Here is a 15807-nt window from a genome sequence, read left to right as displayed (position 1 = left end):
GTTTTCCCTCCAAAGTGCTCAAACTTATATATGGAAACAAATTAGATTTTTATTTATTAAACTACTTTTCCATTTAAAATAATCTATACATAAAAATTGTATCTTCTATTATTAACTTCGTGACGAATTTTTGTTTTTTTAAAAAATGTAGTTAAAATATTTTCATAAAAAACACAATTCGTGGAATTATTCAATTTTTTTGATTAATTTTAATACTAGTTATCTTTTATAAAAATTCGCGAGATATAAATCTAAAATCTATAACTAATACACTAAAAATTAAAATGTCTATATTTACCGCGCATTTGCGCGGGATCTATACTAGTTGTTAAACATAGAACAAGGTCTACAAAACTATACTGTATTTAGGAAGGTTACTGTAATCTAATGGCACAAGAAGTTTGATCATTAATGAAAACTTGCATCCAAATCTAAGTTAACATCAAAAGATGATGGAGTACATATTCATATGACAATTGACATAAACTCATCGGTTAGAATCTCGAACCAAGCATCCCTAAATACCCTAAGTCGTTCCGCCATTCTTTTCCTGTTCTATTTCTTCCTTTTCCTACTTGAAGATTTAAGGTAATCTCATTTTACTTGTCGGGCTAAATGCTCGTTATTCTCTAGATCGTGACCTTGAGAAATCACGGTAGCCTGTTTCGTGAAGGGGTAATTCTTGTTTCCTCGGCATTAGTAGACGCTGGGCTTTCTGATGTATCCGAGCTACTGTTTTCGCCCTCTCTTTCTTTGTTCGACCATAATTTTGAGAATAACCTCTTGGACATGACCAAGCCTCGGACCTTATTAGCTGCTGCTTTGTCCCCGGGATTAGTGCCCGCTATTCGGAGTTTGGCAAGTTCCCCTTTAAGAGCCTTGAGTTCCTCGGTTGTTGGGACGGAATCCCAGTCCTCGTCGGTGTTTGTGGTGGCAGATCTTGAGCTTCCGTGGGATCCACCTGGAAGTGAATTCTTTAAAGTTCCTGAGGAGTTTGGAGTCTGACTTCCTGGGGATGAGGTTGCTCCAGCCCGGGCCTGCTCAAAGAAAAGCACCTGGACGACAACGCGCAACGGGAGACGTTCATTTTGCACGGCATGTGCACAGGCCTCGACCGAGAGTTTCCTGCAATCCATGAGTCTGCATATTCTTTTCCTGTCACTCTTGCTGATGCCAGGATGTTCCTGCACAGAGAGCAGAATTTGTTCAGATTAACTAGACTACAAGAGTTGCACACAAACCGAAACGTGGCAAGCAGGATTAGGATTTAGATCGGATCACTACGGGTTCATGACATTTTGAATGTGCTGCTACTGGGTCATTTCAGGCCACTAGACACGACTACACGACATACAAGCACACAACCCACAAAGTGAACATAGATGGAATCATTTACCAAACAAAACCGAAGTACTGATGATTTTTGGGTTACAGGAAAAAGCAATTTATCTTTACCTTCAAGAACATGTCAATGGCTCGATAGATTCCATCATGAGAAGCTCTTGGAAATCCCGAGACTAGCCCTGCCATGCTGATGAATTTATCCAAAGGTAAATCGGGGTCTCGGGAAACTTCAGCCAGGTAGCAATCAACAAGCTGGGCAACCATTTGCTTGGAAGCATCTGATAGGAGTATCGGCTTCTTAACCTCTTCGAATTCAATTTCAGCATGAAATGAATTCTCAACACTCTCATCCTGCATCACAAATTCCTTAACCAGATTTTCCACCATATCAACATCATATATAGTAGTCTCGCCAGGTGGCGCACGAATCAACAAATCAGCCACTGAAGCCTCATCCAATTGCAGCCCAATTCTTCTCAGTAACTCAGTTCTCACCATTTCCCCACACCCTAAAGATATCGATGCCCTTAATAACCTAAGCATAAAGCTCGACGACACACTACCTTTCTCTCTAGGCAGAAGCCCCACAATGGTCTCGACTAACATTTGATTTTTCGTCAAATCACCTCCTGGGACTATATTACCCTTACTGAAGCCCGGCAACTTTTTCGATGCATAGGTTTTCAAGGCTTCACCAATTACTCTGCTAGAAACTCTTCCCTTTGTTTTAATTGTAGCTATGACACGCTTATACAAATCTATATCAAGGTCAGACAAGTCTTCTACCCACCAATCTTCAGGGACCGAGACCGGTTTCCTTACACCATTCTCGGATGAGAGCCTTTTACGGTTGTAAGTATACGACCACTCGACTCTAGATGTATCCATTGATGCTTTGGATGCTATTGAATCAAGGCAGTGACTAACCACTTTGAGCTCTTCAGAGAGTGGAAGTAGGGACTTGGTGCTTTGAAGAACTATAATCGAGTCTTTCCAGCCTCGAAAGATGCTAGAGTTTAGAAAGACATCGATCTTGTATATTAGGTTTCCTTTCTCAACAGTGTCATACATTTCTAAATACTCGGCTGCACAACGAGCTGCAACCACATTGTAGGCATTCAATGTAACAGTCATGCCATAGCAGTACTTTGCACATATCTCAAAAGCCGCGGGTCCACCTGGGATTTCCTCGATATATATTTCATCCCTGTTTTCCTGACTTGCCATGGCTACCAGCTTTTGTAAACGAGCACTCTTGGACAAAAGTGGAAACTGCAGATAAATTTACCGGAAATAAGCATCATCTTGCAATTTACAAACTATCACTAGAAAAATCTCTTAAATATTTTTCAGTTTCATATCCTCAATTCCTCAGATAATAGAACTTATTATTCAGTTTCAAATCCTGGATTCTCGGATTTAAATTTTAACCCAAGTATATACTCTGTATTACATATTCCCTACTTTACTCATGGGAATGAGGAGCGATGGCAGAATGAAGCAAGTCATACCTTGTGCAGACAGAATTTGACATCCGCAACATGGACAACTATGTCAGTTGACAGCTCAGTTGCCACATACCTGAAAACAATTATTCTCGAAGATTTAAGCATGCTAAACTCTATTTGCTAATTTACAGAACTGAAGTCAAGATATATTATCAGGTCAAGCATTTCCCAAAGAAAGAACAATAAATTGTTTGTAATTGTCCCTTGATTAGCAAGGATAGATTTAGCTACCAAGAAGTACATCTTCAATTCTTGATTAAAGCAGCTAACGAATTAAGACTACTTTTCAATATCGAAAGTCACATACGTAAGGATAGTGGCGAACCTAATAACAAGTTAATATTTTTGTACAGTCTTGATACTGATATGGAGTAAAATTTTACATTGTTACATCAGAATGATTAAACAGGCAAGCAAACTGAAGGAGTGTAAAACAAGTAAAATGTCTGCAACATAATGCTAAGAAGTGTTGTTGCAACTTTGCAAGCACAAAAGCAAGAACTTCGAATGAATGTAACCACAATGTTGAGCGCATAAATAAATTGATTAAGAGAGGAGAGCCTTGACAATTCTTAAACAGGTTCTTTGACATGGTCAAAGCCTCAAATCAACATCCTTATATTAGGGAATACCTGTGAGAAGGTTTCAAAACCTGTCTAAATCACTAATGACTTAATGACCCCTTCGCACCACGAAAATATCGTTAATATTTTAAAGCGACTCACAAACAACCAGTGCCTGCCTAGTAGAAGAGAAATTTCTACTCAATGGAGCCAAATGCTCGCTATTCTTTGTTTCTATATTTTGATGGAATAATACTCCCTAAATTGGATATTTTTCATTTGAGTAACCCGGAAGCTATATCTGTGGTAAAAACACAAGGGTAAGGTTGCGTATATCTGACCCCCTAATCCCGCCACTAGTGGAGCCCTAGGTGGGTAAATGGTAATGCTGCTGTTTTTCTTAAAGCGCATTCAATGCCAATGTCACATTATCCCCACAAATGGACTACGGAAGGGAACACAAGACAGTTATACCGCAGCGATGAGCACATTCAATGATCTTTAACCCATACTCAGCAGCTGATAGTAGATTAACAGGGACCACAACTCTACTACTTGACTACCTCAAAGATAAGTATGTCAGGCCAGAACAATCAACATTAATATGTGTTGGAAACAAAGCTATCTCACACCCGTATCAACGACGACAACACCGCCCGTCCATCGTGTGAGCTGTCTTGTACTCCTTTAGGGAAGACATCATTAATTTCATTGTCTATAACTACCCTACTTTTAGAATCCTCTATATGCACCACTATTTTGACCTTGAGCACAATAATAAGCTAAGACAGTACTAAGCTTACAAGAGACCGGGGACTCGAACCTATGACCTATCGAATAAAGCCATCAATCTCGGCCACAAGGTAAAGCAAGTTGCTAATACTAAAACCTGTTTACTAATCTCCTAAACCCATAATTAAGTTGATGAATATTGTTCCAGGGTCATCTTTAACAAAAATGCAGAACAACAAAGACATATCTCGAAAATAACGAGTTTATCACAGTGCCTCAATGGCTCCCGAAAACCGAAGATCATATTCAACAAAACTAAAAGAAATACAGTTACTTCAATCAAACAGTAATACTTATACAAACAACATCACAAAAAAAAAATTAAGAAACATAACAAAACTAAACCTGATTCGATCACCATCACTCTGAAAAGAATCGGGCTTGGATCCAAGCTTCATAAACTTCATTTTCACTTCTTTTTTTTCGTATCAAACAAATCAAAACCCTTAAAAAATCCAAACTTTATGCAAATTAAAACACAACCCAAAACCCAAAAACACCAATCTAATAAACCCAAAATGAGATAAAGATCATATGGTAAAAAAAAAAAAAAAAAAAAAAAAAAGTAAAAAAGAAGAGTGATGAAGTAGAGAGAGAAAGTGAAAAAATAAAAGGGTGAATTTATGAGAGTAATGAGTAGTAGTAAAATGTAATAATAACACCACCAAACGTTATACTTTTGCTACCTTACTTAATAACACAAGCCCACTAAGACCGGACACATTTTGTTACCCCAAGTAAACATCTTTTTATCAAAAAAAACACCATTTTTTATAGAAAAACGGTGTGAGATCCGTCTTATTCTAGAAGTTGTGTTAATCTTAATTAAGAAAATTTATTGAGAAAACCAAAGGAAGAATTTTGAGAAACCCTAGAGATTAGTAGATGAGATATAGCACATTCCTTTACGGTTCTTCTATCTTAATCTCCATGCTCCTAAAAATGATAACATCCCTGCAAAAATATGCATAACAAAGACAAATGGTGGACAATTAGCATCTAATTGTAGACAAACATCACTAATTTCAACAAAGTTGTTGTTTTTGAAAACACTAAAAAAAGTGTGCAAACTGAAACCCAATAATATTTCTTAATTCTGTGAAGATTGGTATAAATAAAATCTTTGATTTGGAATCATTGTTGAGGTGGGTATATTCATATAAGCACGAAATTCAATGATAAGACTATGTAAATTAATTAAAGATTTGACGCTTTTTATGGACGAGCGGACGGACATATGTTAGAAAAACCGTTTGGCTAATATGGGAAATGGGTATGGTTTGTTTCCGGTTTGTTTTGGGGTAAAGCAGAAAGAAGAGAAACAGAGAAATAAAGTAAAGTAAAGCAGAGAAGGCAGAAAAAACAGAGGAAAAAGAAAAGACTGAACTGTTGATATAATGATTAGAAGCAGAGGCTATGGTGTGTGTGGGGTGGGGGGGTGACTGTGTGTAGTGTAGTGTAGTGACTAGTAGTGAAAGTAGTGAGGGAATATTTATTATTTGGAATTTGGATCTAAATTTAAATTGGGGAAAATTAAATCTAAATATTATTCCGTACTTATTAATTTAATACGGAGTATAATAAAATTATGGGATTATTATATGAATGTAGAGGAAAATATAAATAAATGGATTAATTGTAATTGACAATGTAATAAAAGAAGATTTGTGAGATTTTTAGAGAAGGAAAAAAGGGAATTAGGTGCAAAAAAGCATTGTTGTCTTGAAGGATTATTGGGGAGGTTATATCATTTTCCATCTGTGTGATTATAGTAGGATCAACGCCACCGTCCCCACTTGTATACCACCTTTGCACGTAACAACCAATCTTTCGACTTCTTTTTTCATCCGTAGAATTTTCTTTTTCCGGTTATTTTATAGGGATAATTCATTGTATGCGTGGCTTGCTTAAATTATGTCATCCTATTAGTAATTTTAATTTAATTCATACTAAATAACATACCTTCCAATAACACTCTGGCATCGGGCAACCTGAACAACAGGTCACCCGTATGTTTTTAAGGGTTAAAACACCTTAATTCTTACCCTAATTCCCAAAAAAAAAAACTCAATTCATCTCTTGTCCCTCCGTTCATTACTCCTCTGTCGATCGTAAGCGGTCCTCCCTTCGACCACCACTCCTCTTGCGGTCACTCCTCGGCGCTAACTCCCTCCGACCACCAGCGCAGCTGCTCACCTCCGCACACGTCAATTTACCATAAACCTACCAGACCACCATTAAACTTCACCAACTCCACCCCTTATCTTCTTCGTTCGCCACAAAGCACTGACCACCGTCGTCCACCGGCACCAGCAACCACCATCAAGCAACCAACCACCAAAACAACCTCCTTTGAACCCGAAAACCACAACCTCTAGATCTAAGGGTGTGAAAGGCGATGCGTTGTGGAGAAGATGAGAAGGCGTGAGGAGCTTATGGGAAAGAGTGCGACCCATAAAGAGAGATAGGGAGACGGTGATCGGCGAGTATACTAATCGGTGAGTAGAGTAGGTGATTGTGGTAGTTGGTGTGTGTAATAATGGGGGATTAGTGATGTAAGAATTTGAGGGTGGGGGAGGTAGATGTAGGCGTGGTGTTTGTCGTGAAGTGAGTCAAATTTGGGAGTTAAATGAAGAGTGAGGAAAAGGCGACCTTATACAATAGGTAAAAAAAATCAAGTGAGTTTGTTCTGGGAAGGAAGGGGGTAATTTAAGCAGGTCACCCATAGAATTGATTAATCATATGAAATAACCCTGGCGAGTATGAACAATTACCGTTTGATCGTCTCATAATAGAATCTAGGTCATTAATAGGAAATGTAAGGAATAAGAATGGGAAATAAATGAAGAGGATTTCAATGAATAACAGCGAGGATTACCTTCTACATTTACTCCTTTTGTCCCAATGAATAGGTTATACTTGTTTTATTTTGTGAGGGAAAAATAAAGCAAGTTTAAACTATTGACTGAGACGGAGGGAGTATGATATAGGCTCTTACTTTTTATAGTTTTATCAACGAGACAAATTATTACTCGATAATTACAGGATTTATATACATGTAGGGATGATGACAATCAGTAACGTAACAAGGATTTTTAGTTTGTGATAAAAAAATTCGGGGAGGCAAACTATAATAAGGTAAGCGGAAAAAATTGAAAAATTAGCTATATATCACTTTCAAACTTTAAAAAGTTTTTGGTTGAATCAGTAGATTCCAGACCGAAAGATCTAAATCTAGAGCAATTTCAATGGTTTGACTTTGGAATTTGCTTGCAATTTTAAGAAATTGCAAGCTAGTAGATCAACCATTGAAATTATCCAGGTAAAATAACTTAGTTTGAGCTAGTAGCCCTCGAGCATCTCCAATGGATCGGACAACTACGATACATTGTAGTTTGATTTGTCACATCGATATTCTTAGCTACTCTGTTTTTCTGTTACATACCGCTCTAACGATGAACTACAACAAATTGTAGCTTGTATGAGTCCTGCATTAACGCTTTCATTCAATGAGAAAATTTACTTTTTATTTATTATGAGGCAAGTTATGTAGCTTGGTAGAGCTACCATAATTGCAAGGATGCAAGCTACTCTTAAACATTCTATCTCCAATGGTAAAATACATGCTTATTATTTTTTAAATATTGCAAGCAATTCCCTAAAAAAGACCATTGAAGATGCTCACTACTACTTTAAATAGACCCACAAGAATGAAGCAACCATTAATTAAGAAAATAATGGTCCAATTTTTAAAGTTTTGATCTTATTTAGGAACTTATTTAGGAAAATAAGAAGTACATATATAAAGAAGAAAGTATGATGTGTGGTTCCATCTAAGCTAATAAAATAAATTGACATAAATAAAGAAGAAAGTATTTGTCTTAAGATGAAAACAGATGAACTATACTCTCACTTGTATATATAGGACAAACATTTTGTTAATTCCTTCGCATCCTTCTTTTAGAGTAAGGATCTTCTCCATTTTTTAAAGGTCTATTACCTTTTAGGGAGTGTTTGGTTCAACTTATAAAGATATGAGGTATGAGTTTGGAATAAGTCAAACTCATAATAGGTGTTAGTTTGGCAAAAATAGAGGTTTCATACCCACACCTCAAACCCATGAGGTATGGGTTTCTCATACCCAAGGGGGAGGTGGGTATGATACCAATGGGTATCAAATAATAAAACCAAAAACCATGAAAAAAAACTTATATGGAACATTTTAAATGAAATTTTTTTACATTTATTTGATCAAATCTTCATTTTTATGATTTTTCAATATTAAGAATAATTATTTTTAATGTTGTATTTTAGATTTTTTTTACTTTGATGAAGTTTAAACCCATTCCAACCAAAATTGAAACAAACACAGGGTATTAGGAATCAAGTTCCAAACCCATACCACCCAGGTATAATTCCCGATTCTAAACTCATATCCACGCGCGAACCAAACACGCCCTTAATGGTCCGGATTAGATCTGGGTTCAATCGAATGACTGTAAATTTACTTGGGAAAGAAAAATTAATGAGTGCAATTGGAATATATAATATAATAATTCTTTGTGAGAGAAAATGAATCAAAAGGAAATGGAAAGGATATTTTCCACTTCTTTTATCTCATCTACCATACTGACATATTTGACTCTTTTTAAGATTAGGACCGTTATTGCCTTTTGTCATCTTAAAACAAAATCAGTGACAAAACAATTATACTCACACTTGTATATATAGGACAAACATTTTGTTAGTCCCTATTACCTAAGCATCTTTCTTTCATCTCATTCACCATACTGACATGCTTGACTCTTTTTAAGTAAGACGATTATTGCCATTTATCATCTTAAACAAGAATTTGTTACAAACCAATTGCGCTATACGTAAAGAGATCATTAACCATTGTAATCCTCATTCAATAATATAGTGATTTAACATAATTAATTGAGATTCAAGAATAACATCCCTGATCATAAGGAATCAGAAATTCACAAGGAGTGTATACTTTTTTTTTTTTGGTTAATATAGGAAGGAGAAATAATAAAGTGCAAAAAGAATGGGCACGCGAAACTGACAGGGTGAACATGGATGCTCCCTCACACAAATACAAAACCTCGTTCATTTGCCTTTGGTTTAGATTTTGTGGAAGCTGGAAATCACTCACACAGTCACACTATATTGTCTAGTTAACATAACCACCCATCTTTCCTTTTCCTTTGTTTTTTTACTGCTTGGCTTTCATTTACTTTCTCATATTCTCCCCATTTATTTTAGGAATCTAACTCATTCTACCACTCGTTTTTTGCAGAAACTTGTCTCTCCTATATATTCCTCCATTATCAAATTCCATCCATTTTTTTTTCCAGCTAGTCTTGCTTGTGACGGGCTAATCCCGTCACAAGCTTGTAACCTCTCACAAAAAGGGAGAGGGGACAAAGGTGGATCACCCCTCATGTGTTTCTCACTCACCTCTTAATAGGCATTTTGTGAGATGAAACGGTATCCGTCACAAGCTTGTGACAGATATCGCTGTCACAAATGAGAATTTGTGTTTTTTTGCTTTTTATCTTTCTCGTTCCTCTTTATAAATCTCGGAGCTTTTTTACTAAAATAATTTAAAAAAACAATGAAATTGTAAAATGATGTTATTATGAAAGAAATTATTGGAAACGGATCAAACGATCCATATTATTAAGCTCGTTTTTAATTACCCAAAATAATAATAAAAAAATAATAAAAAGTTTATAGTAACAGAACAACTAAATAATTCAAAGATGTAGTACAATAAAAAAAATCTAACACATCACATGACAATCCATCTAAGATAATTTACATAAAACTATTCATAATATTTAAGCTTTTGAATTAATTTTTACAAATATTAGTAACAAGATAAGAACTCATAACCGATAGACATCACATGACAATCCATCTTAGTTAATATACATAAAACTAGTCATAGTATTTAAGCTTTTGAATTAATTTTTAATGATGTTAATAATAAAATAGAACTCGTGAGTCGTGACCGATAGACAAAGGATACAAATGCATTTATTATAATTTAGATAATATGTATTTCTTCTTTTTATTTGCTTCCAGTTCTGTTAAGGGTCCAAAAATAAATTATCGAACATTTTAAAGGTCGGTATTTAAAGTCAAGAATATTAGGAATAGATGAAATAGTACAATAAATATACTAGAAATAAAAACGATCTAACCTATTTTAATTAAGTGGAGATAATCTTTAATCTAAATAAAGTAACATATTAAATCCCCTATTTACTACTGTAAATAAATAAACCAATCTACGTTTTTTTCCGCTTAAAATATTATCTTCTAACCGAACTTTTAATTTTTGCATAGGCTAAGTCTAATGTAAAAAATGATTCCCAAAAAAAATGTATAACGTCCTATTCTACTATGTGCTCAATCTAGATCATATCAATGATCTTGCCCAAAAATAACGTAAAAATTGATTGCCAAAAATAAGTATAAAATCCTCAATCATTGCCAAAAAAAAAAAAATACCGTCAATCATTGCTATATTGCTAGATTTGCTACAAGTAAAAAATCCTCGATCATTGCCAAAAATTTGGGTTCATATATTACAAATCTCGAAGTAAAAAATCCTCGATCATTGCCAAAAAATTTGGGTTCATATATTACAAATCTCGAAATATATCTTTCACTAATCGAAATATATAAAATCATTGCCAAAAAGACATGAAATATGAAAAATTAAGTAAAATGATGTGAAATATGATAAATTAATGAGATGTTAATTTAGCATGATTAAGTAATACAAAAATAAAAATTCTATAAATACCGCGCATTTATTGAGCGAGATCTAAACTAGTAATTTTATTAATTGATTATATAAAATAAAGAGGAAAACTATTGAATGCGCGAGATTTAAACTAGTAATTTTATTAATTAATTGATTATATAAAATGAAGAGGAAAACTATCCCACAAAAGGCATCATAAAGATGAGTAGTGTGTAGAACGGAGGTCGGAGACGATGGAGTTTGATTTTTTTTTTTTTTTTTTTTTTTTTTGGGTGTTGAGCAGGAGTATCCCTACCGACAGTTGGGGCAATCTCCTTCGGGATACTGAAGGCAATTTAATGGGTTGACCCCTCCCAAGTTTGGCTTTTTCATTCGCAAGAGTCAGGAATCGAACCCCTGACCACTTGTTTAAGAGATGAGAGCCCTTACTACTCACATTAACCAACTTTGGTTGATGTGGGTTTTTTCTTCACTTCAATTTTACTCATTATTTCTTGCGTTGCTTTTACGGTTTCACTTTTACCATTTTCGTTTTACTGTAGTAGAACGGTCATATTCGGCACTCAACTTGAATGGTTCTGCAATCCACCACAACCATCATTTGCATTAATTATGTCTTTTCATAGAATCGCATGTTTTATAACCAAGGACAACTAAAAGTGATTTTTATAAGATACTCCGTACGATCATTTGTATCACAAAGATCAACAAAAATCATTTTTTTGTTAGAGCAAGTACAATGGTAAGCAACAATCAACTAGCTTGACAATTCCACCTCATCCCTTTAAGCTAATACCATTTTAAGCTAGTAAACTATTCCAATGGTTTATTAGAAAATTATTTTTTTCCTAAACATAAAAATTGTAAATCAAATAATAAGAATAAATAAAAAATTATTGAAGCTAATTTTCTATTGGTTGTTTGGTAAGTGGACCCATCTAAGCAAGTAGCATTGACGTTTACTAAAAAACCAAGCTAATTTACAAAACCTTCTCCAATGGTGTAGAAGAACTACAGATTTTATGAAATCGCGACAGTCACTCCTGCCTACACCATCAGACTTTCTTTCTTAGAAACTTCCAACAATCTCTTTATTTTTTTTATTTTTATTTTTATTTTTATTAAGTAAGAAAACTAGATTGATCTTCTAGATTAGGACCAACCTATCTCATCATTCCGAATGAATGAGATAAGTTGAAGCCACCGGCTTTCAAACTACCTCGAAAGAGTTAGACATAAGGCCAGCAACTATATTGGCTTCACGAAAGCAATGTTTAATTATCACTTCATCGAAACAATGAAATTCTAATTTAACGTCTTTGATAATACTAAAAATTTCTCAAGGGATTTGGCAAGTACTACGGATTGAATTAATAACACATAAATTATCACCCTCAACAATTAGCTTTGAGATTCCTAAGGATTTAGCTACTGAAATGCCTTTTTTTAAAGCGGGAGCTTCCGCAACAAAAATACTATTGGATTCACACTTTTTTGCTCTTAACAAAATGACATTACCATTATGATCTCTTATACAATATCCTAAAGCAACTTTATTGCATTTTATTCTCGACCCGTCAAAATTTAGCTTTAGGAAACCGTTTCTAGGTTTCTCCCACCAGATTTCTTTCTTACTAAAATTGATTGTAGTTGAATTGTCTTTTTCGAGGTTGTTGAGATCCTTATGTCTAGTCTCATTCCAAATCTTAATGCTACTATTACATAAAGTAATAAGTTTGCTGATATTGAGATGAACATTGTTAAAGATAATGTTATTTCTATAAAACATGCATTCCACCAAATAAAGATAATCTTAATGAAATCATCGTTTGGAATTAAGTCTTTGAGATAATTGAGTTTCATTACAAAACTTTGACTTGCAATATTATCATAATTTGACAAAAAATTGTTATAAGTACTAATAATGTTCATGTCTTGGATAACAGACCCAATCAAGGGACATTTGTAAAAGAAATTATCTTCGTTTTCGATAGGATAGTTTCATAAAACACAATGAGGTGGGACACTAATATGACTCTTGAGTAGCCTACCTTTCGTTGGGAGGCCGTCAACACAAGCTTTCCAAAGAAAAAAAATTTTAACTTTTGAGGAATATTCAGTTTCTAAATCCATTGAAATTCACATTTCTCAAGAGTTTGATCGAACAAACCTTGCATTATATTAGGACTCTAAAAGCCTTGTTACATCCAATACTTCAATAGTTTGTCTTGTGATGAGTCATAATTATATACATATTTATGCCTGCCCTTAATTGCTTTTGATACAGTTTTCGTGCTAGTTTATATCATTTACATGCATTTTATGTTAGAACGTTGATACTTCCACCTTTTGATGTTTAATGCAGGAATGATGTATTTGAGGAGCAAAGGAATGAAATGGGCACCGCAGAGTGGGCATGGAGGAATACACGGAGCATGGCACGGAAATTTAGAAGAATAAAGGAAGAGTTTCTTATTACTAGTGCCTACTTTGAAGAGCCATATCTCGAGTTCTACAACTGATATTCAAGTGATTCTAACTGGAGGTGAAAGCTTATCTTCTTAGCTTTCCAACGCCGTAAAAATCGCTTATTTCCGACAAGTAACGATGAAATGGCGGTCGTTTGAAGTTCGGTGCGCAAAGCAGGAACTTGGTTCCTTGATCAACTGCAGCCAGGCTCGATCAAGGAACTTGTGTACTCGATCAACTGCAACAAGGCTCGATCGAGGAACCAACCTAATCAATTAAGCTAATTAAAATATTCAATGTCGAGAGTTGGGGTTCCTGAACTTTGGTACCTCGATCAACTAGGGCTGCGCTCGATCGAGGAACTTGGTGGCTCAATCGAGTACATTGGGGCTTGATCGAGGAACCACTTGGTTCTAGAATATTCCGCAATTTTCCTTAAGTCGGTTATGTTTTGCTATAAATACCAAAACTCGTACCCTAGCTTATTTACACTTTTATTTCCGTAGTTTAGTATAGCTACCTTAGAAAACTCTCTCAAATACTTAGTTTAATTTAATTATTGTTCTTATTTCCGGATCTAGCTATTTACGGTATTGTTCGTAATCTTTCCTCATTAATTATTAATTCAATTCATGCTATTATTTCTTTGTTCTTATTTATTGTCTTCAATTATATCTTTCATTCAGATTATTGTTGTTATTCTCTTTAATATGAGTAGCTAAATTCTTAATCTAGGGTGAAAGGGGATCTAGGTTATTAGAAAAGGGATTTATTGTGAATTGATTGTTAAATCGCTTTCTATTGTTGTTTAATTATCGTTTTACATCTAGTTAATTGATTACTGATCAGAATTGATTAATTTAGTCTTGCACAAACTAGGATTTTCACCGACCGGGTTAAGACTAGTATAGGCCACGATAATTGAATAGAAATAATTTAATTATAGCAATCGCATATTAAATTAGATCTAAAAGAAATATTAAATCGACTGATCATGTGACTTTCAACAATATAAATTGTTCAATCAATAAATTAAATCTTACCCTTGGATGACGATCTAGTGAACCCGATTCCTAGACTCTAATAATACTATTGTTTATCATATTTATTTAAATTGTTATTAGTTGTTAGAAAACAAACTCAACCAAACCCCATAAAATTGTTACCTTTAAGACAGATTTAAATATAAACAAACTAGATAATCACCGCCTCCCTATGGATTCGACCCTGACTTACCACTAGCTATATTGTTAGTAGTAGTATAGAATTTATTTTGACTAAGGCAAACGACTGAAAATAACCTTATCAAATTTGGCGCCGTTGCCGGGGAGGCAACAATTGTTATGTTTGTTTCTGTTTATTTTTGTCTTTTGTCTCAGGGAGTATCAGTTCCTTGAGACAGTTTTTTCTTTTCTTGTTGTTTTCGTGTATGCCCAGGTCTAACAGGTTAGAGATTCTACCTTTTGATCCCGAGCCAGAGAAGACTTTTCGCTACAGACGAAAATTTCAAAGAGAAGTAAGTCAAGTGGAAGACTTGAGTACACTTGACTACGAGCGGTATACTTTTGCAGAAGATTCATCCTTAGAAGAGGATACTCTTATTTCTGCACCTGTGACTTCTACAACACCAAAGATGCCTACATTAGCAAGTCACTCCAAACCCACGGTTGCTTCTATTCCTAAAGGCTTCAAGCTCCCTACTACTGATAAGGGAACTTTTGAAACCAAGCCTTATTATATAAGCTTGGTAGAAAGGAATATGTTTAGAGGAAAAGCTTGAGAGGACCCCGCAAAGCATATGAAGAAGTTTGTCACTTATTGTTGCTCTATCCCTTTGACAGTTGGGGTGACTCAAGATCAGGTGAAGCAAACTTTATTCCCTTTCTCTTTGAGAGATGATGCAGCTGAGTGGTTAAGGGACTTGGATATGGAGACCGACGCAATTACCAACTGGACTTCATTGGCTCTTGCATTCTACAAGAGGTATTTTCCACCACAGAAAACCAATGCTCTTAGAAGTCAAATTACAAGTTTTAAGCAAGGTCCTACTGAGGATTTTAATGAAGCTTGGATACGGTTTAAAAGACTAGTGCGGTCAGTCCCTCACCATGGATTTGAGATTTGGTTCCGTTGCAACCAGTTTTACAACGGGTTGTATGATGATCATAGAGCCTTACTTGATTCTGCTGCTAATGGGAGATTCCAAGATAACACTAATGACGGTAATACTTGGAAGTTGATTGATCAGATAGCTACTCACACAACTGAGTATGGTAACCCCAGATGAAGTAAAAGAGGGAGTGGTTCATATAGTGCGGTCGCGGAACAGTTGGAGGCCATACTTGTTCAA

At 35.1% G+C, this 15807-nt stretch overlaps 1 protein-coding gene and 1 non-coding gene across 3 annotated transcripts; both read right to left on the bottom strand.

Annotated features, from left to right (window-relative positions):
- Positions 1 to 400: 400 nt before the first annotated feature.
- On the bottom strand, positions 401 to 5977 carry LOC141623115 (phototropic-responsive NPH3 family protein NPY5-like). Of its 2 annotated transcripts, XM_074439187.1 has the most exons (5): positions 5595 to 5951; positions 4553 to 5161; positions 2856 to 2925; positions 1456 to 2616; positions 401 to 1184 (listed from the first exon to the last, which is right to left on the bottom strand). In XM_074439187.1, exons 2-5 carry the CDS (start codon positions 4612 to 4614, stop codon positions 651 to 653), a joined length of 1827 nt encoding a protein of 608 aa, XP_074295288.1. In that variant the 5' UTR covers positions 4615 to 5161; positions 5595 to 5951; the 3' UTR covers positions 401 to 650. The 2 variants fall into 2 exon arrangements, with proteins under 2 accessions (XP_074295288.1, XP_074295287.1); XM_074439186.1 differs by having other exon boundaries at positions 4553 to 5977.
- Positions 5978 to 15465: 9488 nt separating this feature from the next.
- On the bottom strand, positions 15466 to 15572 carry LOC141625673 (small nucleolar RNA R71). The gene has a single exon (XR_012535441.1). It is a non-coding gene; the product is annotated as a small nucleolar RNA R71 (small nucleolar RNA).
- Positions 15573 to 15807: the final 235 nt, after the last annotated feature.

The sequence above is a fragment of the Silene latifolia genome, chromosome X (genome assembly GCF_048544455.1).
Source record: "Silene latifolia isolate original U9 population chromosome X, ASM4854445v1, whole genome shotgun sequence".
In the NCBI taxonomy this organism is placed as follows: Eukaryota; Viridiplantae; Streptophyta; class Magnoliopsida; order Caryophyllales; family Caryophyllaceae; genus Silene; species Silene latifolia.
This window is presented reverse-complemented; position numbering and strand designations above follow the sequence as displayed.